This window comes from Eriocheir sinensis, chromosome 65, assembly GCF_024679095.1.
Source record: "Eriocheir sinensis breed Jianghai 21 chromosome 65, ASM2467909v1, whole genome shotgun sequence".
In the NCBI taxonomy this organism is placed as follows: domain Eukaryota; kingdom Metazoa; phylum Arthropoda; class Malacostraca; order Decapoda; family Varunidae; genus Eriocheir; species Eriocheir sinensis.
Window position 1 is genome coordinate 5,473,631 of NC_066573.1, and position 27,403 is coordinate 5,501,033.

General features: G+C 41.8%; 1 protein-coding gene across 1 annotated transcript in view; it reads left to right on the forward strand.

Annotated features, from left to right (window-relative positions):
• Window positions 1-5,172: 5,172 nt before the first annotated feature.
• Window positions 5,173-27,403, forward strand: part of LOC126987526 (UHRF1-binding protein 1-like) — a 53,687-nt gene continuing 31,456 nt past the window's right edge. The window contains 8 exon segments of the mRNA XM_050844528.1: window positions 5,173-5,320; window positions 7,731-7,929; window positions 8,759-8,950; window positions 9,870-9,977; window positions 10,813-10,930; window positions 11,059-11,225; window positions 11,552-11,771; window positions 25,739-25,859. Of these exon segments, the coding sequence (XP_050700485.1) occupies window positions 5,277-5,320; window positions 7,731-7,929; window positions 8,759-8,950; window positions 9,870-9,977; window positions 10,813-10,930; window positions 11,059-11,225; window positions 11,552-11,771; window positions 25,739-25,859 (1,169 nt within the window). The 5' untranslated portion in view covers window positions 5,173-5,276.

Consider the following 27,403-nt stretch of genomic DNA (forward strand, 5'->3'; position numbering starts at 1 on the left):
CGCTTTACTGAAATCTAGATACAATGTCATAGTTTTCATCTCGGTCAACCGCCTCGATTACTTTAGTGTAGAAGGACAACAGGTTAGTAAGGCAAGACCTACCCATCGTGAACCCATGCTGTGAATCATGAATGAAATTATGCTTCTCTAGATGGTCCCGAATGCTCCCGACTATCGACTCCAACATTGTTAAGCTAATTATACGATAATTTGAGGTGGCTGACTTGTCTCCCTTTTTGAGAGAAGGGGGGGGGGGGGGGGAGAGAGCTGGTATCTCAGCACCAGGGCCCGGTCTCATATGGGGCCCGGCCGCCCGGGCATGATGTGTGCAAATTAAGATACTTAAGCCCCAAATACACTGCCGAATTTTGGCCACGAACTTGACGCCGAATCAGTTCGTGAAAAAATTCGGCGACCGGTTCGCCGACATGACCAAGATTCTTACAGTTCGTGACCATTCGGCGACATGTCGGCGAATGCTCAAGACAATTCGGGGACAATTCGGAGACCTGTCGCCGACTATTCGGCGTCCATGTCGCCGAGCTCAAAATCTAAAATTTCAACGGTTTTTTTTTTTTTTTTTTTTTTTGCCGCGGAATAACTGGCGACAAGTCTCCGAATTGTCTTCGCATGTCCCCGAAGTGTCGGCGACATGTCGGGGACAATTCTCCGACAGTGCCAAGATTTTTGACAGCTGATCATCTGATGCCCATGTGGTATATAAAAGCACGGGAATCCGCGCCTACTTCATGGACAACTACAACACCCGGGGAGCAGTGGCCTGGCAGGACAGAATTGTGGGCGAGTAAATACCATGTGTGGTAATATGTGTGGTAATATGTATGATAGTATGTGTAATAAAATCTATAAATGTGACTTGTTTTTGTTTTGCCCTCCTACAAATATTTTAGAATGAATGAATGTTTACGTAATATTAATAAACAAACCAGTAACTGAAAGAAGAAATAAATCTAAATAACTGAAAATGAAACAAAGGTCAAATAATGGCAGAATAATGATATTAAGAAATAAATAAAGTAATAAATAGTAAATTAATTATGAAATAAATGAAAATGTCAGTTCCATACCTTTTATATATTCATGATTCTTCTTGTCCTTCATATTTTCTTGTTTACTATTTGTTATTATAGTATTATTTTATTCCGTATATATATATATATATATATATATATATATATATATATATATATATATATATATATATATATATATATATATATATATATATATATATAGATAGATAGATAGATAGATAGATAGATAGATAGATAGATAGATAGATAGATATAGATATAGATAGATAGATAGATAGATAGACAGACCCCCGTGTACACCTCCCACCGCGACCCGTTTGCCGTGTCGTGATTAATTCGCCGAATATTCGGGGACATGTTCCCGAATAGTCTTGGCCATTCGGCGACATCTCGGAGACATGTCCCCGAATAGTCGGCGACATGTCGGCGACAAATTTGCCAATAAAATTAAAATTTCAACGGTCAAAATTCGGCGACAATTCGCCGAACACCGCGAATCGGACGCCGAATTGTCTGCGACATGTCGGCGACATTTCGGCGACAATTCGGCGTCCATTTTGCATTCGTGCACATTCAGCGAACGGCCGCGAATTTTTCATGCAACATGAAACTTTCGTGGCGGTCGTGACCAACTGTCAAAAGTCGCGCGGTGGACGCAGACATGTCCCCGAACGGACAAGAACAGACAAGAGGGGTAGGCGGTGGCCGAAATGGTAGCGTACTGGGCCCACATTCACCGCGTGATGGACGACGCGGGTTCGAATCCCCACGCTACCACTCGGATTTTTCAGTCACCGCCGAGTGGCTTAAAACTACCCACATGCTGTCCTGAAGATCACCCATCAACCCGGGGGGCAGCATGAGCCAATGCAAGATGGTGCCACTATAAACACTCGCCTGCGCCAGAACGGGCTGGGCCGACCATCAGGCCCCACCTGGAAGAAGCCTTGGGCCGACCATCAGGCCCCACCGGGAAGATGCCTACCGGCGCAATAGGCAACAACGTAAAAAAAAAAAAAAAAAAAAAAAAATGCCGAACTTGTTCGCGACACAGGATGACTTGCATACTCGCGCACATTCGTGAGCCAAAATTCGGCAGTGTATTTGGGGCTGAACTTGTCCGCGATACAGGATGACTTGCATATTCGCGCACATTCGTGAACCAAAATTCGGCAGTGTATTTGGGGCTGAACTTGTCCGCGATACAGGATGACTTGCATATTCGCGCACATTCGTGAACCAAAATTCGGCAGTGTATTTGGGGCTGAACTTGTCCGCGATACAGGATGACTTGCATATTCGCGCACATTCGTGAGCCAAAATTCGGCAGTGTATTTGGGGCTGAACTTGTCCGCGATACAGGATGACTTGCATATTCGCGCACATTCGTGAACCAAAATTCGGCAGTGCATTTGGGCTTTAGGTGCCCGGAATTACTTGCAGCACCAGGGCCCAATGGTAGCTCTATCTGGGGCTGAGTTACCTACCAATCTCATCCTGGACTATTTGCCTAGTGATAATCACATCCCTCAACTTGTCGTTCTCTTCGCTCTCATATACCTGAACTCTCTCCGGAATGGTTGTTAGATTTTCCTGCGTGAAAACTGAGACGAGATAGTCAGTCAACATTGATTCATATCTTCTCCATTCTCAACGAGCTCACCTGTGTTTGCTTTCAACGGTTCAATTCTGTCCCCTGTTTTCGTCCTGTACAATTTGAAGAAGCCCTTGGGATCGCTCTTGGCCTCGTTGGCAACCCTAATCTCATAATTTATCTTTGCTAGGCGGGTGTTCTTCTTTACCGACCTGGCTATTTCAACAGACCTACCCCTGAGGTGGGTTTCTCCGTTCTTTATTTTCCTATAAATTCCTCTGTTCAAGCCAATCTCATGCTTGCGTCTTCAGTCATAAAATCGTGGATTTTTGCATATGTGGACATATACTACCGTCACACCGTCGTCTTCCCAACACACTTGCCTCGCGCACTCTCTCAGCGTACCGTGGTCTTGATTGATTGATAGCTTATTGTTGCAGGTAAATAACAAGGGAGAAGGGTGACAGACACATTTTCACAAGAGGTATGGCTGATGTCCTTGTTCGCACCCCGGCCGTTTCCACTCGAAGTGCCGTTGCTTTGGCTCTATGTAAGTGACACTCAATTTACACAAGCAACGGAAAAAGAAAAGAATGTGGAGGCGGCAATTTATGGCTTACAAGAAGAGAGGAGCGCAGTGAAGTGATATGCAGCTGCAGATGTTGCTAGAACTACGTCCAGAAGACGAGAAAGGCTACAGGCAGTGGATGAGTCGGCAAGCCAAGGACTAATTAAGAGCCTTGTGCAACCATCGATCCATAGCCAAGAAAGACATAATTAGGCTAGGAAGCAGTGTCTGCTCTTCCTTCTATGCGGATTTTTTGGAGCGGAAATCGTGGTTTGACAGTAGATCCACGGAAAATTTGCCTAGTGTATAATAGCCCTTATCATCCCCGATGTGCAGTGCACCTTAGGCGAGCTGTAGGCGAGGGTCTGGCAGCCGTGGCCGCTGTTGCAGGAATCAGCTCGCCCCTGCAAAATAGCTCGCAGAGGGAGGTTCAACTATAGCTTACTTTTTCTATCTTTCACTCACCGCTGTCGTTTACTTGTCCTGTTTCGGCTCCAATACACGGCACAAACGTCAGAGAAATACTTTTTTTTTAATCAGAAGACTTTATAACAATCGGATAGGGCAAATTTTAGAGAGCACGTTGATGTTCACGCAGATCTTGCTAGTTTGGTCTGTTGCTGCCTTGCGGGCAACATCAACCATCACCAAGATCACAAGTGGACAAACTAAAACAAAACCATTCAAATTAATATTTTTTCTGCTGTGTAGTCCTCAGTGCGCATGCAAAGTAGCTAGGGCGACTTATTACTGCGAGGAGGCATTTCTCGCAGCCCCGGACCCTCCTCGGCGGCGCGCGTGGGCCTTCCAACCCTCGCGGAAGGGTGTTGTGGCGTTTGTTTACGTCCCCCGAGCACCTATAGCTCGAGGCATTGGTTCGTTCCCCTTCGTAGTGGTCAGGAAGCCACACAAAACATGTATAATCTGCAATACGTGTTGAAATGAATAACATGCTCAAGACATAGTACTCGAGCTGTATATACATGAAGTTTGACCAGCTTGTATGAATAAATGGGTCCGGCTATGTCGTGTTCTAAACAATCTTAATTCACTTTGTTAACGACCTATAGTATGACACCTTATTTTTCTCTTCTATCTCCTCCATGACATTTCGTTCAAACTTAACTATTTGTATGGAAAAATCATCTTTGGAGATCGACCAATATATCATTAATTTCCTTATCATCACATTTTGAAAGAAGAATCTGCTGCGTGGGAGTTGTGAAAATAATTAGCTTTTTAACGGAAATAATGACAAGACAACTCAGCTCTATGAATCACTAATGAGGAAATGATGTGCCAGATCGAGGTCCATATCTTTAAACATTTCGGCGCCTGTGCTCACGTATTTACCAAGGTTTTCATAGGAGTTTGGGTCATTTCCAGGGGTAGTTTTATGACCCTGGTGGTAGTTTGACCCTTTCTCCGTACCATGAACCTAAAGAATCACTCATTATAATCCGATTCATCCCCTATTCGCCCTTGGAAGTAGTTGATGTGAGAGCCGAAACAAGACAGTCGTAGGAGTTTGGGCCATTTCCTTGGGTAGTTTTATAATTCTGGTAGCAGATTGGCCCTTATTATGTACCATGGACCTAAAAAAACACTCATTATAACCCTATTTCGACCTTTGGGAATAGTTAATGTGGGTGCCGAACTAAGCCTTCATATTTGACAAGGCTGTCGTGGGAGTTTGAGCCATTTCCTTGGGTAGTTTTGTAATTCTGGTACTAGTTTAACCCTTATTCTGCACCATGGACATAAAAACATATATTGAAACCCTTGGAAATAATTAATGTTGGAGCCGAAAAATAAACCAAGCATACATATTTGACAAGGCCATTTCTTTGGGTAGTTTTATAATTCTGGTTGTAGTTTGACCCTTCTTCTGCACCATGGACCTAAAAACATATATTGAAACCCTTGGAAATAGTTGATGTGGGAGCCGAACGCGTCTGCCAGTCCAGCCCCGGCCCCTAAGCGCCCTCCTCCATGGCCTCCAGTAAATATGAGGCCGATTGATCGTTAGTGTGACCTCCCCGCCGCCGCGTGCCCCGTCATGGCTGGCCTCATCAAGAACCAGATCCTCAAACACCTGTCCAAGTGAGTGAGGGCGTCCATGGGGGGTGAGGGGCCGAGGGGGAGTGCGTCTTATGTGCCAGTCGCCCCCCACCCCCCCTCGCCTCACCCTACATGTCATTACTATTATTATTGGTATTATTTGGTATTTATCTTGGTCATTGTCTGTTCTCCTTGCCTTCCCCCCATCTGGCTTTATTCAGTATGTTTTCTTTGTTCCTGTCAGTACTAGGCCTGGGGTCAAACTACCACCATGGTCATAGACTTACCTATTATTCCTCTCATTGGTATTATTTGGTATCTATCTTGGTCATTGTCTGTTCTCCGTGCCTTCCCCCCATCTGGCTTTATTCAGTATGTTTTGTTTGTTCCTGTCAGTACTAGGCCTGGGGTCAAACTACCACCATGGTCATAGACTTACCAATTATTCCTCTTATTGTTATTATTTGGTATCTATCTTGGTCATTGTCTGTTCTCCTTGCCTTCCCCCCATCTGGCTTTATTCAGTGTGTTTTGCTTGTGATCCTGTTATCTCATTACTAGGCCTGGGGTCAAACTGCCATCAGGGTCATAAAACTGCCCACCCCTGAAAGTGACCCACACTCCAGTGAAAACCTTGTTGGGTGTGTGAGCACGGGTGCCGAAATGTTTAAAAATATGGACCTCAAGCTATCACGGCTGGGCCTCATTTTTTCATCAGTGATTCATTGAGCGGAGTTGTCGTGTTTTTATTTGGGTTTTAAAGCTAGGTAATTATTGAAAGAAGATTCTTCTTTCGGTATGTGATGATTTGAAAATGAATGATTGGTCTCCCAAGATAATCTTCTCAGTATTTCATGCTAACAGCTAAGTTTCAAGGAAATGTCATGCTGTTCCCCGAGCCTAGCACGTCCAACATCAACACCACGACGGGTTATGTTGCTGGTTTGAGTGGTGTATTTCAGATTCACGTGCTTTTTTTTCTTGGTTCAAGACGATACTTCCTTACTAGATGTCATGTAAGGTTTACCCTGTGGCCTCTGCTGGAGAGTGCAGCAAGGGTGACTTGCAGAGCTAATGGTCTGCTGCTGGGCCTGAATTAATGCTTTTCCTAAAAACATTTGAGACTCTTGCAGTCTAATTTTGTGACACTGACTATTCATTTCCAAGTAAAACATGATGCTTTATCACCTGGAGATTTTTACTTTTTCGCCACAACACGGCCATAGAGACACTGGACTGAATTTGTCGTCTCACGGGGTCTTTTTCCCCCATCTGCATTGGTGTGGTGTCACATGGGACCTTTTCCTCCAATCGTGTTGGCGATAGGAGCAACCGGCAACTCTAACTTTTCCGGGTGTGTGTCACACACAGCCAAGGTCGGTTGCCTATATCTACAACGTAAACAAAGCAGTTGCCGTGTATCGACATGGTGCCATCTGCTAAAGTAAGGGCTGTTGCGGATTGTGCTGACGTTACTTAAGGACTTGTTGCTGCAGTTAAATGGAAGGAAGAAGCAACAGTTGTGGGCACGATCATGGCTTCTAAGACAGGAGGACATGAGTGTTTACCCAAACCTTGTCAGAGAACTGTGCTTTGAAGACCGGGAGTCGTACAATTTTCATAAAGTGGAAAAAAAAAGATATTTTGAACTGTGGTCCCACAGCCTGGGGTGCTCTCTTATCTTGTCAATTAAATGGTAAACAAAGCAGCTCTGCCAGTCCACTTTATGAGTCTCTTGGTAGACCATCTTTTACTGCTCATCACTCCTCAGCTACTGCCGCCTTCTGTTTGTTTACATACAGCCAGGCGGTTGCCTGTACTTGTATTTGTGAATTTAATTATTTCCTGAAGTCCATTCGCCACCCAAAATATTCGTAAACCGAAGCTATTTTCCCCTAAGGAATCAATGTAAAATGGATTAATCCGTTCTCTGGACCCCAAATGATTGCTTATTTAAACTTTTACAACAGTACTTTGTGCACAGGTTCATAACACAAAACCAATGGAAATCAATAAATCTAACACAAAAAAAGATAAATACAATATTAAATAGATAAAATATCGACGAGAACCTAATTTAATTTTACCTTACCTGTGCGAAGGAGAGTTGACGGCGCAATAGGCAACTGTTGGGGCCCCAGGTGTATTTCTTTTCATTGCAAGTGAGGAAGCGTAAATTCTCACCAGAATTGATGCGGTATGATGAATCTAATTATATTTAAAATGTTATTTTCTTGATTAAAATAACGTCATCATGAGTTAACTTTCTTGGTATATTTAGTTTCATGCCATTCACGTCTTAGTGCACCAAGGGGTTGAATGTTATGGAAAAGTTTTAGTATGTTTTATGGTAGAGGGTAGAGCCATCTTCCTGGCTGACCAAGGAGGTGAGGAAATGAAAAGGGTCATGCTAATCCTTTGTATCATTGACCATTTGCCTGGGCCATTTCAGATTTGCCAAGAATCTTTCATCAGACAGTGTTAATGTCAGCACACTGAAGGGGGAGGGGGAGCTCACCAACCTAGAGCTCAATGAAGCCGTACTCACAGACCTCTTGGAGCTGCCAACGTGGCTCAGGATAACGAGGGCATTGGTCAACAGGGTCAACCTCAAGATACAATGGACGAAGCTCAAGAGTGTTCCAATTGCTGTAAGTATTTCTCCAGGCAAGCCTCACCTTAGCCTCCCATGTTTGACATTAGTGTGTAGTTTATTTATTCTTGCAGAGTTAGATGATTGGTGAATTCTATTTATACTTTGTTTTGGAGGAGGATCTGCTGAAACTTTGGATTCTCTTGGAATGGAGTTTGGTGCTTCAGATATTTGTGCTTTGGATCTGGATCTGGATCTGGATTATAATGTGCAGGGCACCTGCACAGGTGCATAACACGCATATTGTCTCTTGCTTCTTGACAACAGATAGATAGGTGGAGAGAGAGAGAGAGAGAGAGAGAATAAAAACTGTAGGCTTTCTGTTGCCTGCATTTCCATCTTTCATTCCTTCCTGGCTTCTAAATATCTCCATTCCACCTGAAATATACACACACAGTTTTACCTTCTGTCCTCACAAACCCTATATGGTGGACTGCTGCACGTCTCACATCCTCTTATAAATTTTTCATTCAGTGCATCCACATCATGCAAACACCAGCAGGGGTGTGGAGGCAGAGTCAGGAGTCAAGGAGTCGGCTACTTTTGGCTGGAGTCGGAATTGATAAAAATATTTCAGACTCCGACTTCTTTACGTGATCATTTCTTTTGTAAAGTACTTAAGTGTACTGCTTGGCCAGTGTTGCCGCTTTGTGGGAAATTCCAAGAAATTTGTAAGAAATTAGCTTCTGTAGGAAATCTTGTGGGAGGACATTTCAAGCAAGTAAAGTGTGGATATTGGGTTTGTGCAGTGGTATTGTGATGGTGTTGAATTCTGCTGCTAAATGTTCACGTCTAGATCTCATTAAAAGTTTCCTGTTTCCTCTCAGAGCCTGGACGAGGTGCAGGTGGAAATGGAGACCTGCAGTGAGCTACGGTCTCACTCGGTGTCCTCTGTGCTCCCGTCCTACAGCTCAGGGGGTCGCTATGGCTTTGCTGATAAGGTTATTGATGGCATGACGGTCACTGTTAATTCTGTGCTGATAACCTTTCGCAGCCATGCCTTCCATGCCACTTTTCAGGTGAGTGCATTAGGCAGTTTAATAGTGGGTACTTCAGTGGTGGTTCCAGTATGCAGCAGAGAGATGTCTCTTTTATTTTGCTCACATTCTTTTCCTCGTCATTTTATTCAATGATTTTATCTGACCCACAATGAAAAAGTGTCTAAATGATATCTTTGTAGATCTGCAGCATGTCTGAGAAAAGACCATATTTTTATTTATTTATTTATCTATATTTATTTATTGATTAATTTTTATAGTGCCAGTAGGCTGTGTTGAGGGGTCTCTTTGGCAACCCCAGCCCGTTAGTGGCACAGGCGAATTTTATTTATAGTGGCTGCCGTGATTTATGATTCTTGCTCGGCCCATGCTGCTCATGGTGCTCCACTTGAATGAAGTCACCAACATTGACCCGGTAGTAGTGACGGGCCAAATTTGTGGCTTTACCGTGTAGCAGCGACGGGCCAAATTTGTGCCATGATATAAACCCCCCAAAATAGATGATACATAATCTGATCACAAATGCTTTGATATATATTATGAAATGGTTTGTGTGAGGAGTGATTTTTTCTCATTTTTCTCGCTTGGAGGGACCATTAAGAAACATGATCCCTGCTGCTACCGGGTTAAGGTTGATTTAAGACCTTGGCAGCATGTGGGTAATCTTCCATTGCTCAGTGATGGTTGAAAAATCAGTGTGATCCAGTGGGACTCAAACCTAGGTCCATGGGCTCACCACGCTGACCACTCATCCTCATTACCTTCCCTGTCAACATACCTGATGTTTTCTTAACACTTTTATCCTGATATAATTTTGACTTCAAAGAATTTGGTAATTTGTGAGATATTTTGAGAGCATCAAACTTGAGTATCACCTCATTGAACATTATGTGGGAGAGGCCACTTCATGGGAAGTATCAATATCTTGTTCATGTTTCAGCTATCCAGGATTGTTCTGGACTCTAAAAATCCCCTTTGGCAAAAATCTGACTTAAGACAAACAAGGCTGAAGGATGTGGACCGAGGCGAACTACTTATATTTAAAGAGGTAAGAGTGAACCTTATATGCAGCTGAGTACTAAGGCAATTGTTAGTAAGAGGTGACATTTTATATATGTTTTTAAACAGCATCTCATTATTTTTATTTTAGTTTGATTCTTATTAGGCTAGACAACATAAACCAGCTTAAGCAACACAGTCATCTTATGAAATAAAAAATGGCAATTGTCAGGAAGTGTATCCATGTGACACATGATGTGCAGTAGAGCTGTTCATTTGTTCCCTTCACAAACTATCCTAGACAGGGTGGCTGTGGCTGAAGTAGGCATGCTTTCACCTGGCACTATGGCTTCCCTAAGGAATTCTACCAATGTATATGTTTATTTTTGCCCCGCTGTTGTATATAACATGTCAAACCAAGCCACTTTAACGGCAGAAACTAAAACATTTCAGCATAAAGATAAGTTAGGGGTAGCTGTAGGTCAGAGCAGCATAACTGCCATCTAATTAGGTTCACTGAGCCTCTCAGGTCAGCATTCCTGTTCCCTTCAGGGTTCAGGGTTTGAAAAATTTATGATTTTTTAATAAAAAAAGAAATTTATTTTAATCAGATTTTTTTATTTAAATGATATTTTTTGCTTTGACAATTTTTTGGTTTACATTGATTATTTTTTTCACTTTCATGAGGACATTTTCTTGTGAAAATTTGGCCAGTGTCAAAGTAAACTATAGCTTAACCGGTGAGAGGTCAAGCATGTATATTTACGTGAAGCCTGTGTTTACTGTCTGCAGTCACTTTATCAGGACGAGCAGACTTGATGCTTGTCCTGTACAAGTGGATCATATTTTCTTCATTCTGTTCTGATGTAATGTTGTGCACACAGCTCTCATGGCAGACACTGCGCGTTGAGGCCAAGTCCACGTGTGATCAGGCCCTGACACCACTGCGGCTCATTACCAACCAGGCACGCTGCAGAATCACCATTAAAAAGAAACTGGGAGGTCAGAAGGATTTTCTGTTTCATTCTGCTTTTCCTCTTCCTCTAACTTATTTCCCTGGATCATTTTCTTGTATAACTTTCTTCCATTGTCCGCAACACTGAGTACATACCCACATCATCTGTTGGTAGATTGTTCGGTGGTTGGGTGTCGCCTAGTGCTGCTGATGGATGACCTCCTGTGGGTGCTGACAGACTCGCAGCTCACGGCAGCATTTCACTTCATTGACTCCCTCTCAGACCTGGTGCAAAGGGCAGCTCAGGAGTCACAGAAGACCAAGGCTGTGAGGAAGTTGGAGGTAAGATTTTGCAGCTAACTGTGAAATTCGTATGAAGTTTAAGGCTCATGGTTTATACTGTTGTCCTCACCAAATTACTAGGTATAAGTTATTTTATTTGGGGGTGTCTGATATATGGTGAAGTCACTTAAAACTGGACAGGTGTATTTTAAAGGTTTTAACTAAATCATTAAATAGCTGATTATGCTCTGAACCATTTTCTTTGTTCCAGCTCCAAAAGTATCCTATAAATGCTGATAACTGTGATCATAAGGAAAGACTGCTTAGTTTATTTTAAAGGTTTGTAAATATTATATGTAACATACTCATGGCCCTCGTGTTTCTAGTCCCTCCCAGAGTTCCAGGCCCAGTTGACTCAGCAGGCTCAACAGGTGCGTGGGGGTGGAGCAACTCCGGCACGAGGGTCTTCATCAGGCGTGAGCAGTGCCAGGCCCTCAGCGTCCCAGTCTCATGTTGTTAAGGTGTTCAGCAAGTATGATGTGCCAGAGACCTCCTATCATTTCTATTCAGAGAGAATTGACCTCCACTTCTGTGATGACCCCGGACGTAAGTATTGATGAATGGATGCCAGTGTGCTGCCGTCAAGATAAATGTTTTAAAGACTATTCTTGTGCATGTACAAGAACATTCTCTTCCATTATCGTGATGCCCTGAGCTGACCTAGCTTTCATCAGTGTCCTGTGTTCAGTATTGACGTTATGGCTGCTGTTCAGTATTTTTGAAATTTCACTCTGGTAAATACAAGAAAACTCGAGTGTTAAAAATTCATTGAAACCCAGTTCTTAAAACTTCCATTATAACTTCTGTATGAGCAAGGTTTTCTTCAGTACTTGTGGCCACTATTTCTTCTCTCTACTAGGTGCAATAATGATGATATATAACAGACTCGAGTAACAATCAGAGTTCACCTTTGATCCTGATACTGTCTTTATCTTTCCTATCAGTATACTTTTTCGATTACCATGTAGATTTAGAAATGAGGATATCCATTCATTTGCCTTCTCCTTTAAACAATGCACAAATTTTCCTTTGAACATGCTACTTGAATTTTGCAGGAGGTAAGATATTATTAACAGGCTTGAGAATGTAGAAGACATGAACCCTGCATGAAGAGTCAGTGATATTGAGACTCAGGCTTGTCAGTCTGCAGTGATTAGTTTTGTATAGCTTCCTGCTTGATCCACCTGTACTCACAGCAGTTTTTTTTTTACATATATATATCAAATAAGTGTCTCACACCAATGAAACGAGCCTGTAGTCATGTTTTGGTGTCATCTTCAAAGACTGAGACAATATTTTCTGGGTGCAGAAGTAAGTGAAGACCATACACCTTGGGGCTACATTGGGTATAAGAGCAGCAACAACTTTTTTGTAAGAAAGCAGGACTGTCTGTGAAACTATTCAAGTTTGAAGTGCCTCAGGAAATGATTCCTAGAAAAGAACATTTTGCCCTTGTAATGGTAGCATATGTGATCCAGAAGACAGTGTATAAATGCATGGAGCACTGAGTAGGATGCTAAAAATGGTAGAGTAAAAAGTATCATAGTAATTGCAGAGCAAGCAAGGTCAGCTGAATAGATTCTTGCAGTTCCATCATTTCATGTACATACACTCAAAAAATTATCGCTACAGTGGGGTCCGACGAGTTTCATACGAGCAACCCAATAATCTCGGCAGGGTTGGTAAAAGTGCGATCACCCCCACCACCTCAGCTCTGCTGGGGGGTCTGGACAGGACCCCTAAAAGGGAGGGATAAAGAGGAAAGGAGACACTGAGATACCAGATATCACCATAATATTAATGGAGTGATTTGAGTGCCACTTGTTGAAGCTTTACATTCACAAATTATAAAACAATGTTCATATGATATAGGAAACAGCGGTGGGTAGAAGTATTCCCCCATGTCAAAGACAAAAACATCAACCATCAGTGCATGTCAGATATAGTTCATAATGTGCCATCCTGGAACTAATGCTTCCACTGAACGTGTCTTTTCTCATGAACAAGTTGTGGGCATCTGAAAAAAAAACTTCAAGTTGCAATACTAAAAGCAACCATGCCTGTGATGTTTATCTAACCACGTGTAATATATACAATGCTCCTATAGTGAATGTTTAACAATAATGCAAGGTGTTTATCATATTGTCTCCTAAATGGATGAAACTTTAACTATTCACTTGTGTGTGAAGTGTTAAAGCAGTGACCCAAACACGACAATATTATTGTGCTACATACAACACAGATCAAGTCACTTCAACTAAGACTCCACCTGTGTGTTTCATGAAGCGTTACTGTGCCTGCTCAAATTCTGCTGCTTCATTTGAGAGTCCCGCTCACTTGGTTCAGGCAAGTGAAGCCACACCCAACACACGCAGTGATACCAACATGAGTAACATGTTATCAATGGCTTCGTCCTTGGTGTCACTTTGTATTGTGATGAATGTGTAACGATACTTATTTGAGTGTGTGTACATGTGTGCGTGTACATGCCCCAGCGATCATATGTGCACGTGAGTTTCTCCCTAACTATAGTTCATGTGACTGTGTCATTGTGAGAATAGTGTTAAAAGTGATAATAATAATAATAATGAATCAAAAATAATGTGCCCATTTGTAGAAGGCAGGAAACACATTGTCAAGCCCCATCCAGGATGCAGGGTCCACTGACCCACACATATGCTTGTTGTACAATGCTCAACCCTCAAATTCCCGAGCAAAATCTGGGGTCTTAACAGTTATAGGACATATGCCTGGTCAAGTCCGGGTCAAAAATCTGGGATCTGGCTATGTCCAGTGGTTACTGGACGTGCAGTTAAGGTGCCTAGCTACGAATCCATGGGCCCAGGTTTGAATCCCAGCTCAGGCAGTTGGTGTGCAACTCACCCAGCTATTCATCCTCCCTTTCAGGCTACTCAATAAATAGGTGGCCGGGGAAAGCCAGGGCAGGTAAACTCTGGTAACCCAGATGTCACACTGGCCCTGTGTCCTGGCGTAATAAGTTATCACCCACCATTGGCTCTAGGGTCAAGGTGACAGAGATGAGCACCACAGCCACTCACAGCTATAGTGTATGCCCCCAATGACCTACAGTGTTGCTGACTCACTCAGCATGAGTATGAGGCGTTGTTGATGCATGTGCAAAACGACAAAGATCCGGATCATCAATTCGCTTGTGCTCCCTGTCTTATTCTGTGGCCGTGAGACTTGGACACTGAATTGTGACTTAGAGGTGGATTGATGCCTTTGGTAACAAGTGCCTACACAGAATCATGGTATTTTGCTGGAATGATTTTGTGTCTAACTGGTGACTACTCTGTGAGACTGAATCGAGGCCTATTGCCTGCATGGTCAGTGACACCAACTCCAGAAATATGGGCATGTGGCAAGACAACCCTGCTCACCGTGTCATTTCTGTAAGAGACAGCCCTTCAAGTGGAGGAGACCAAGGGGATGCCCATAGAGTTTGTGGCCTGAGCAAAGCCATGAGGTATCTTAGGGTAGGCAGTGGCTGAGTGGTAGCCTGCTGGGCCCACATTCACCACGTGATGGACGATGTGAGTTCGAATCCCCACCCTACCACCTCGGATTTTTCAGTCACCGCCGAGTGGCTTAAAACTACCCACATGCTGTCCTGAAGACCACTCATCAACCCGGACTCTAGAGGAAACTGTCCAAGTGAATCAAGAACGAGTTCCGGGGGACAGCATGAGCCAAGAGAAGATGGCGCCACTATAAACACTTGCCTGCGCCCTGATGGGCTGGGGCCGAACACCATCCAGGCCCCTCAAGCAAGCCCACCGGTGCTATAGGTGTAAACGTAAAAAAAATTAAAAATAAAAGAGAATGGGAAGTGGCGAGGAATCTCCAAAGTTGTCATCATAGGGTGGGCGAGGCAAAGCTTGCCCTGATTGATTTCTTGGTTGATTGAGCCACAAGCTTCACGGCTGTCTTTATTGTAATATGTCAGTATCGCCTTAATAATAATTGTTTCATCGTAAATTTGAGCACAAAATGGAAACTTTTCAGTGTAGTATGATGCATACCATGAGTGTAAAATGAAAATATGATAAGTCACTGTTATTTACTCTGCAAGTTTACTTAAGAAAATGCAATAAATTAATTGTTGCACACAAGGTTGGTGATGTAAAGAGCAAAGCCGTACTCAGAAAATTCATAACTCAGCAAAAGTGAAATATAACAGGTAGCATTTACTAAACAACAGAAACTGACAACCTAAAAATGAGAGTATACAATGATTTTTTGAGTCATATGAGTAGTTACACAAACCTCTCAGCCTGTTATATTTCAGTCTTTCAAAGTTCCTGCACAGTGCTGTCCACCCTAAGCTGGTAGGCACACTTAGCTCACCAAGAACAGGTATGGAGCTGCTGTCTTCCTCCTTGTAGAAAACAAACTAAAGACATTTTATTATACCTTGAATTATTGAAGAGGCTTTCAGGAATGTCTAAAATACACTGTGCAATTATATAAGAACTGACATTTAGTGGAGTAGGGATGTTATTCCCATTATTGGGATTTAATGGGTCAAAATATGATTCTACAAAATATGATTCTAAAGTGTCCAGATTTCATGAAGACCCCAACCAATTCAATCCTATTTCCTACTCACCGCTCTGCTTTTAGCTGTGACTCGTTTGCTCACCACTGTTTCTGTAAATTGTCTGTGGTATTCTTGAAAGTCAGGATTGAGTTTTGCAAATGTTAAAAAGAATCATTCTGAAGAAAGGGTTTGACTTTTACATGTAATATGAAAAAATATACCGTCAAAGAGCAGGGCGTGGCTTTTTCACATGGTAAAAGAAAGAATCCATATTTATATCCCATGAAGAAGGGTCAACTATTACATGAGATGGATTATGACACGAGTTTAACCCTTTCATGGCTAAACGCTTGCAGCGAGCGTTAGGCGTATTTGCTGGTGGTGCTAAACGCTCGCTGCAAACCCCAGCCGCACTCAAATCTCCCACGTATGAGTATTCCAACAATATTTCTCACAACACAGCATTGCCAATTGAGTGGGTTCTCCACTAAATTTGGTGGAAAATCATATCAGCCCAGCGCGGAAAATCTACGGATGAGCAACTGGTGGATGTTGTTGTCCAGTAGAGCGACATTTTTGCATAGCTTCACCTATCACATGACTGATATTTTGACCAAATAGTTTTAAATTTAGCAGCTGGCAATGCTGCCCTGCCAGCACCCCATCGTCAAGAGATCTTCAGTAGTTGCCTTACGGCTGACTGTCACGCATGTATAAATGTACGTCTTCACAGGGAACACCCCCTGAATGGCCTGTTCTTTTGCAGGAGAGGCTTACATTACCGAAGCGTATAGATCTTGGCCTCCTCTTTCCAATGGTGTTTTTGTTTTGTAGCTGTGATGAATAGTTTTGGAGATACAGCGGTTAAAAGAGCGAGCACTAGCGTCACTTGCTGGTGGTGCTAAAAGTACGCTGCAAGCGCCAGTCGCACTCACAGCAAAAAACACCCCCTGAACGTGCCTGTACATTCGCAGGAGAGGCTTACATAACCGAATCTTATAGATCTTGGCCTCCTCTTTCCAATGGTGTTTTTGTTTTGTAGCTGTGATGAATAGTTTTTGAGATACAGCGGTTAAAAGAGATCCCCTTCCCCCGCTGGGGTGCCTGAGCTCGCCTGAGGGGATAGTCTCGTTGCGAGCGCTTAGCAATGAAAGGGTTAACCCTTACAGTCCGGCCAGGTCTGATGCCTGTCGTGCTCATGGTCCGGGCATTTTTGCTCAAACTGATGAGTTTTCCAGGTGAAATTGCATAAAACTACTGAAGCAGCACAATTATGAAGTGTGTCATTGTTTAGTTGAATCCTTCTTCTGCGATTTGCAAAGACAACAGCTTCATATGTGTTGTTCTATCATCCCAGCAAGGTGATAATACAACGTATTTTACGCTCCTGTGCTGCCCTGAATGAGTGACATGTGTTCAAGTGGGTGGGCCCAGCAAGACTTTGGCACCTCATATCGCATATTCACTACACTGTAGGGATTACAAGGTCTAATTGATATTATTGTTATACTTGTTATTATTATTATTATTGTTATTATCATCATTCCTGTAATTATTATTATTATTATTATTATTATTATTATTATTATTATTATTATTATTATTATTACTAGTAGTAGTAGTAGTAGTAGTAGCAGAAACACTTTGTTGTAAGGCAGAGTTGCATAAGTAGGCTAAGTGCCTCCCTCTGTCTTGTCACAGTTTATCTTCCCTCTTACCATCAGTCTTTCTTTGCTTTCTTTTCACCTTGTTTATCACATTCCCTTTTACTTTCTTTTTCCCTCAACAACATGACTCAGGCGACCCACCACCTTTATACCTTTTGCTGTCTGACGGGAAACTGAGCCTCATCATGCGGGCTGTATGTTTTCCTTAGAGAGAGAGAGGCATCTGAGAATTCAAAATAGGACAAAAAATAAGCAAGCGTGTTAATCCTGTGATGTTAAATATAAATAAAGCTTCATCTTTCATATTTTGTTGGCCAAGGCCGATGCTCTCACACAAAGATTGAGATGAGGTCAACCATATTTTTCTGTATAGACACCACACAAGCAGTGATATCTACTCCCATTTAGTATTGCATAGATTTATTATTTATTACAGACTATTGCAAAATGTTAGATTTGCATTCCACTATATGGATATAGATATAATGACAAAGATAATAGAGGTGATGATTAGACCAAAGTTAGAATATGCAGCGGTGGTGTGCTGCCCACACAAAAAAAGGATGTAAAGAAACTGGAAGCATTCAGAGAATTGCAACAAAAATGGTACTTGAACTCTCAGATCTGCCATATGAAGAAAGATTGGAGTGTGTGAACCTGCCAACTTTGGAACAGAGGAGAGAAAGGGGAGACTTGATTATGTTGTTTAAGTTGATGAGTGGCATGGATAAGGTAGATAGAGAGGACTTGATGGAGAGAGAGCAAAGGAGAGGATTGAGAGGACTGTATGCTACAAATAGGTAAATACACACACACACACACACACACACACACACACACACACACACACACACACACACACACACACACACATGCAGCTCTATACTGCAGTGGTTAGCATATTCACTTCACAACTTTAAGGTCTTGGGTTCAATTCCCAGGCAGAGTGGAGACCGATGTGCAGTCTCCTTTAATCTGTGCCCCCTGTCCACCCAGCAATGTGTATCAAGTGTCAGGCAGAGGATGTGTCCCGCCACCTGTGTGTGTGTGTGTGTGTGTGTGTGTGAGGTTTCAGCCTGACCCAAAGATCTCTTATATCTGAACTTCGATTGCAAGTTACATATGGTTAGACCATGGTGAATTACACACTCACACACACACGAGACACCACGGGAGTAAGACGCATCGGCACCGAGCTCCCTGACGGCGCCGTTCCAACGGGGCCTAGTGGTAGTATTTACAAGGGACCTGGGTGGTGTTCACTGTGGTTCCTGTCTCTTATTGTAGTGCAGCGACTTTGCCTGATAAACGAGCCTCCCGTAACCCACTTAGCCAGTGAGGTACCTCTTTGGCTGACTCGGTAAGGAGTGGCTCTCCCGTCACGCTGGTCGCAGGTTCAATCCCAGGCAGCCGGCAAATTCTGCAAGATGACCTGTACAAGATTTGGCAATGGAGTATTGAATGGGAGATGGAATTCAATGTGAAGAAATGTCATGTAATGGAAATGGGAAAGAGTGAATGGAGACGAAAATGGACATATAAAATGGGAAATGGAGAAATATTAAAGAAAGCTCAAGAAGAGAGAGATCTGGGAGTGACAATACAAGATAATCAACAGCCTGAGAGTTATATTAATAGGATATTCGGTGATACGTATAAAATGGTGAGAAATATAGGATTAGCATTCCACTACATGGATAAGGATATGATGAAAAAGTTAATAACCACTATGATTAGGCCAAAATTGGAATATGTGGAGGCAGTGTGGTCTCCCCATAAGAAGAAACTCATAAAAAAACTAGAAAGAATCCAAAGAATGGCAACAAAAATGGTTCCAGAGCTGAAGGGATTGACATATGAAGAAAGATTAAAGGAAATGGACCTACCAACACTAGAACAAAGAAGAGAAAGGGGAGACCTAATACAAATTTATATATTATTGAACAAAATGGAAGAAGTAGATAATGAGGAGTTATTACTAAAAGAAGGAATAAACACCAGGAACACAAGAGGACACAGTAAAAAATTGAGGAAAGAAAGATGCTTGAGAGACAAAGAAATATAGCTTCCCGCAAAGAAATGTAGAAATTTGGAACAGACTAAATGAGGATGTAGTATCACACACACACACACACACACACACACACGTGGTTGACTGAAGTGTTCATTAGTAAGCCTGTTAATTGGATATAAATATGGTATTGTAAATATGATCGTGCAAATAGAAAAATGAAGCACAATAGTACAATTTTAGGAGTTGTGACGTAGGGATGATTATAGTTAGAAAAAGTATTTTCAACCAAATTCAATAGCAAATAAGTTGTGTTAGTCTAGTTATGCATGAATCTTCTTCCCCTTCCATCTCTGGCTTGTCAGTTCTCCTAAGCACCTAAGCACCCATACAATGTCTGATCTTGTCTTAAGTTTACAAATATTCTGACTTACTAATTTTGATCTATATTTTATCATACCCAGTGCTTTAAATGCTCTGGTTTCACCATATTCACATCTTATTCAATGCTCTGAGTATATCCACTGTTTTCACCCCTTAGATACATTAGTCAAGTATTCTAAGGGACAATAACACTCGGTAGATCCTGTTTGTTACGTATATTTATTTTTCAAGATATTATAGTTTTGAAATATTATTGAAAAATATCCCATACCCTTATTCTTGCACTTTGCTTCATCCATTTCATTGCACATCTATGTATATACAGTAGACCCTTAATTTGGCAGTCCCCGTTTCTCAGATTTCAGATTTTCCAAACACTGACGGCAATTCACAAGCGATTCACAAGTTGGTGCGCAGAATGTCAGTATTGTATGTTTCCCTGGGCTGTGGGTGTGTGAACTGTGCACCTTGTATTAACATTTTATCCTTAGTTGGTGTGATTTTAACCCATACAGCGTCAGATACGTACGTCGTATGTATATAATGTATTATTTTTTCCCATCACTGGAGTGTCGAGGGTGATTTCTGTGGTGGTGCCCTAGTAGATTGATCCTTTGGGAATACTGACCACCCAATATATTTCATTTAGTGCCATAACTGGCAAGCCCGACAGCCATTATTCTGGGTACAATTTTTTTTTCATTTGTGTGGATGTTGGAGGTGGTTTTGGAGACCATGATGTGGAAATTGTGGAGTGGTGGAAGAAGTGAAGCGCCAGACTTTAAAGTGGTTTGGCCACATGGAGCGAATGGAGGAGAGTAAGATGACCAGAAGGGTGTATGTGAGTAAGATAGAGGGAGGGAATGCTAGAGGACGACCTCCAGTGAAATGGAGGGATAGGGTGCAAGAGTACGTTAGGGAGAGGGGGGAAAGATCTTTGAGAAATTTTGAGCAGGCAAGGAGGGAGTGTCTGGATAGAGATAGTTGGAAGCTCTTCTGCCGTGGCCATCCCCTGGTGGGAGCTCCTAGGAGCAGGCGTCGATGAAATGATGATGATGATGTGGAAATTGAAGTGCTTGGTGGTTGGAAAGTGGTTTGACAGTGTTGTGGGTGAGGTATAGTGCGCATACCGACATCTAGAACTGGCATTTTTTGTACCGGCATTTTTGGTAAGGAGGGGCCATGTATAAACTGTAATTGCGTGAGCGAACACTCTTGTGGGCAACTGTACATTGAGTTGAACTATCAAAAAGCTCAAAATGTGTTACTCTTTAACAATATATATAAGTCTGTGCTAAATATGTCAAGAGAAAACGATTTACTCTGATACGCACATACAATCCAAGAAAGTCTGCAGCAATCAGCACGACCATTTCGCTTCCCAAATCGACATAATATGGCCCAAAACACCAACTTCTAGGCAACGGTAAGCTGAAAGATGTTACAGTTCTTCATTTTTCATGGTTTTAAGGTGTATTATGCAAAAAAAAAAAAAATCGATTTTTCCGCCGACGCTGGGGTGGGAAGGAAATTACAAAATACCAAAACGCTGTACAGGTTAAGTAATTGATGCCCCTGGTCATGAGCTTGAGAGGGAACCTTCTATAAAAGTGCATTGTATGATAGGATTGACACTGGACAATTAGCACTTATGTTTCAGTGTGATCACAATAACAAAGAAGAGATGATGACATGCAAACAGTCAGCTTCTTCGTGTAAGCAAGTAAACAAACATGGTGTGCAAGGAGCAGCTGCTGTGGTTGCTGTGACAAAATGTGGCTATTACTCAAGAACACTTTTTACCTCTCGTGCCCATGACTTACCTATGTGCCAGGTCATCTTCATGCAAAAGTTCAGTGGATACACATATGCATCAAACTCTTTACAGAAACAACATTTTCAAGCTAAATGCATCGAACTTTATCGCATCATAGATAGACTCGAGTTTTCCCAAAGAAATACACATTTATAACACAGGGATATAAGGAGACTACAAAAGGTCAGTTGGCCCACATAAGGCAACTCTGAATACTATGAATAAAATTGGCCTATGTCGTTAACCCTTAAAGGACGAGTGACCCGCAGGAGGAAATTTTGTTGAGTTCCGTTAAAGGGCGAGGGTTCCGCGTGTGGACGGCTTTTTTGTTTTTTGTTTTTGTTTTTTTCGTGACCTTTGCTATTGTTCTATATCTGAAATACACTGACTAATCACCTTAGGCTTAAATACACACATACAAAGGCCTAAACCCTAAAGGTTCAGTCACAGGGCTAGTTGTAATGGATAGTTTTTTTTTTTTTTTTCAGAATACAAGGAAATTTGCACATAAGCCAAGTCCTGTACCTCATGTGAACACATAGACCTTAATTGTTTATTTCTATTTGTTATTATTAGTGGTTTCACTATAATTTTCAGTTGCAATATTTTAAGTATCACATCTACTTTTACGAAAAATGTACTTGAAAAACGGCTGTTTTTTGCGTTCTCCGGGGTCACCCATTAGATTTTTTTTACACCCTTTAGAGGTTAACAGGATGGGGCCATCCAAGAGTCCCCTCAAGAGAGCCTGCCGGTGCTGCAGGAAGCACCTTGAAGAAAAAAAGCATCTAGTCTCCGTTTAAATGATTGAATTGAGTTTGCCTCAACTACGTACCTACTCCATGAAGTGTTATCTCTACAGCTTGTCTCAGCAAGCTGACTTATCTTCATATATATATATATATATATATATATATATATATATATATATATATATATATATATATATATATATATATATATCTATATATATTGTGTACTTATGCAGGGAGTAACTGTTTGGTAATTTATTATTGATTACTGAAAAATCTTACCTTGTAATTGATTACGCCCACCACTACTGACCAGGGCGACGAATGTTTACAAATCAAGACCTTCACATTACTTCACCATCTCTTAACTCATTATTGCTCTCAACTCCTTTGACTGGGTTATGTTTATAGCAGTCAGTGACTCAATCAGTGGCTAGGTAAATCAAATAGGTGATGAAGATAATGAAAAAAGGGTATACAAGGATATGTGGAGACCACACAAGGCCATTTTGCCTACCTGTGGTGGCTCCTGAGTGTGTTCAATACCATCTGTCCTTCTCATCCATAAATCTAAACTCCGTCTGAAACCTTCTCACGGATATCCATTAGCTATATAATATCAGCTTAATTTGCTCCACTCATCCACTACCAGTTTAGTGAGCCAGTTTTTGCTTATCTCCCTCCTGAACTTGAATTCATCCAACTTGTATCCAATGCTTTGAATTATGGCATCTGTTCATTAATCCCTTCCATCCATTTCAGTACTTCAATCAGATCACTGTCTCCACACCATCCCCCCAAAATATTGATACTGAAGTGTGACTTTTAATCCCTTGACTTTTTTGTGTACTGCCTCATTTGCATTTTTTAAAAGAATGAGAAGGCTAGATGCACCCTGAAGCTCAAAACTCCCTGTGAGTAGGACAACAGAGGAAGGTGAATGGTACCATGTGGTAAAGTGTGACGGGGCTTGTGGATGCTGATAAACATTTACCCTCCTCTCATTTAACCTCCCTGCTGGATGTGTTCTCAATGGCATACCATGTTCTGGTGATTTACAGTCACTATTTTCTAGTAATTATTGTTTGGGCTACATTCCAGTTAGGCAAGTGTTGATGTAAGTCTCTTATGTAAATAGGTGTAAAGGTAAGAGGCAGGTGACAAATGGGAAAAGTTGTTTCCTTGATGTTCATTGTTGAAAAAAATGGAGGAAAGTGAAGGAAAATGCCACAACAGAGAGGCATAACGAAAATAGCAGTGGTGAGTAACTTTTGGAACTCACAATTATTGTTATATTATGATGAAATTTGTTTTATGTAGGAGAAAGTTAAAAGCAACTTTGAAATATGCTTTCAGTGTCATGTAACATCAGGAAATAACGGAGATAGAGTTAAAAGCTTGCCACTACTAGTTTCCGTATCTTACATAGAGTGAGAATGTTTTTTTTTATTTATTTATTTGTTTTTAATTTGATGTGCTGTAACACTGTTTGATATAGAATATTGCATTTGAGAAGCCCAAACTCTCATGTCTTAAGATTAAAAATGCTGCTGCAGTAAATTACATAAAGATATTTAGGCTAGAATGTTGCTGCTGTTGCATAACCTTTAGCATTTTGACAAGTAATGCAGTGTGTGTGTATTGGTGACCAGGGTGAAGACAGCCAGCCTCATGGGGCAGCAAGGTGTGCCAGTCCTGTGCTAGTGCACTAACCCAAAGTGTCTGTAACTCATAACACAACAGTAGTAAGCTTCAGAGTATGCTGTCAAAAACTGTGATGTGGAAGCACTAGCAGATGTCTATGAAAGCCATATTCAAGCAATATTTTCCCTTTTACCAAATATTCATGGAATAGATAGATGTGCATCTAAAAGTTATTTAGAGTAGGGGAGAAGGTGGTAATATGGACCACTTTTTAATTTCAGGCAGAAACACCGATTTCAAAGGGAAAAATTGCATCAACAACTATCCGTGTATTGGCAAATTTTATCCTCTTAACCCTCTCGTGCACCATAAGTTTCCAATAAGTTTCTGTTCCATTCATCATACATTTCTCAGGCCTGACCGGCCTTTTTTTGCTGCCGCGATATTCTACATTCCTGGACGTATTTTACCCTCACAGATATATCGTACCCCAATAAATGTGGTATCAATGGCTTCATAAAGACTTGTACTAGAACATGCGCAAATGAAAATAGAGGAAAGTATATATATAAGCAATACAAACTTGTTTCAAGTCTCTGTATAGAGTATTGTAGACAATAAATCCGAAGTACCAACTCTTCCCCACTCGCTAGCTCAAAACTTTGTGGGCCAACTTTTTTAGCTGAATATATGTTTCGAAGCGGAATTTAGTGAGGATTCTTATGGTATCCTCAAAATCCTCATATGCCTATTAGTTCCCGAGTTACACCAAGAAAACTATTATTTTCCTTTCCTGTCAGAGAAGGCTAACAAATAAAAATCGCTCAAAGCTCCTCATCTACGCTCCTTAGAAAGGTTGCCATATGTTACCATTAAGAAACTTATCCCAACAAATGACGCTCCCAAATTTGATGCACTTTCACCTAAAACTTGATTTTTAATAAATTTTTTTAACTTTTATGACGCGTTTCGCGTCATCGTGCACCAGGACATTTTACCCTTTGATGACACAAAACGCGTCACCGTGCACGAGAGGGTTAACACTTAAAGTTATAGTGAGAAAAACTAAATTATTCAAATGCTACAATAGAAAAAAGCAAACCATGTGACTCATTGTTTCTATGCTTGTCCTTTGTGAAGGCTTTGTCTACAAAGGAGAACTGCTCTTTAGGAGCTTCCCTCCCATGATGAAATTTTTTATATAGTCCCTCAGATTAGTCCTTCAGGGAACACAGATTTTTTGTTTGCTGGAGAGATAAAAAGACTTTCTACCACTTACACCGATCCTCCAAACAAGGTGCCTTTATGTTATTCCTTATACTTCATTGTGTCAATTCCTCCATTCAAACTTTTTCCCACGTCTTGCCTGAATTGGGAGTTTGAGGTACTATTTAAGATCTTTACTGCCGCTGGTCATCTGAGATATGACACAACTCCCCAGGATCACAATAATTAGCCTAAATGCTTAAAGATGAATTACAGTCTCTAGTTTTTAGTTTGCTGGTTTATTTGCCACTCATGGTGCATTCAGGGCCAGCATGTATCTCTGCCATGGGTGCCAGAGTGTGGTTTGTAGTGGAGACCACTTAGAAAGAAACAACACTAATTGTATGTGACACATTGAACAATGTACATTTTGATCTGTTCTGAGCATTAACTCCTAATGGCCTTGTTCCAGCTGGGCGGTCCAGTCACCCAGACCTCTCAGGAGGGGCAGCTCTTCAGGTCACACTCACGCAGCTGGAAATGGACTTCTATCCTTACCACCTGGCTGCTGGGGACAGGACGCATTGGGTCAAGTAAGTTCCCATTGTAAGATACAGGTAGTTCTCATTATAGAATATATATGAGTGAGATTCCTGAAATGCTTTGGGCCAGGCAGGAGAGCTTCCCGGCCCCGAGGAGGGGGAGAGCTCACCGCTACCAGCAAACGGGGTGATGAAAACACTGCCGGTGATTTATTGCCTGGTTTAGGGAGGAGAGACAACCAAGAGCAACACACTTTCAGATCACACGGAAGTCTTATATACCCTTTTGCATATTTCCATACTTTTCAAATAGATTTTTACCCAAAGAAGAGCAACTTTCTCATGAAAATTAGACAGTAGTACATGGCCTTTAACCCCTTCACTCTGGCAACGCCGACGTCGGCGTCTGTTGGTGTCACCATATGGAAAGGGTTAGTCCTCTTCTAAACCTCTTAATCCTCTTCCATTTCCTCTTAATTCTCTTCTAAATCTCTTAAGAGGAAATGGAAGAGGAATTTAGAGGAGGATTGAGAGGTTTAGAAGAGAATTAATCCTCTTCCATTTCCTCTTAACCCTTTCCATACTGTGACGCTGACGTCTGTGTCACGTATGAAAAGGGTTAACCCAGTAGCTGCGGAGATCATGTTTCTTAACCCTTTCATTGCTAGGCGCTCGCAATGAGACTATCTCCTCAGGCACGCTCGGGAACCCCAGTGGGGGAAGGGGATCTCTTTTAACTGCTGTATCTCAAAAACTATTCATCACAGTTACAAAACAAAACACCATTGGAAAGAGGAGGCCAAGATCTATAAGATTCGGTTATGTAAGCCTCTCCTGTAAACGTACAGGCATGTTCAGGGGGTGTTTTTTGCTGTGAGTGTGACTGGCGCTCGCAGTGAGCTTTTAGCACCACCAGCAAGTGACGCTAGTGCTCGCTCTTTTAACCTCTGTATCTCAAAAACTATTCATCACAGCTAAAAACAAAAAACACCATTGGAAAGAGGAGGTCCAGATCTATAGGAGTCGGTTATGTATGCCTCTCTTGCGAACGTACATGCACGTTCAGGGAGTGTTGAATGTTAACACTTACGTCGGTGCGTGCGTGATGATCAGCCATATTGAGGGAACTGCGGACATTTTTTCTTCAGATTCTGGCAAGGGAGCATTGCCAACTGCAATATTTACAACTATTTGGTCAAAGAATCAGTCAGTGATAGGTGAAGCTATGCAAAAATGTCGCTCTATTTGGCAAGAACATCCACGAGTTACTCGTCCGTAGATTTGCTGCGCTGGGCTGATATGATTTTTCACCAAATTTAGTGAAGAATCCACTTAATTGGCAATCCTGTGTTTTGAGAATTAGTGTTGGAACACTCTCATACGCGGGAGATTTGAGTGCGGGTGGAGGTCGCAGCGGGCGTTTAGCACCACCAGCAGATACGCCTAACGCCTGCTGCAAGCGTTTAGCAATGAAAGGGTTAAAGGCCCCTCTAAGCGAATTAATGAGAAAAAATCATCACTCACGCAAATCATTATATAATATATATAATGCATTTGTGATCAGTCTATGCATCCTCTATTTTGGGGGCATTGTG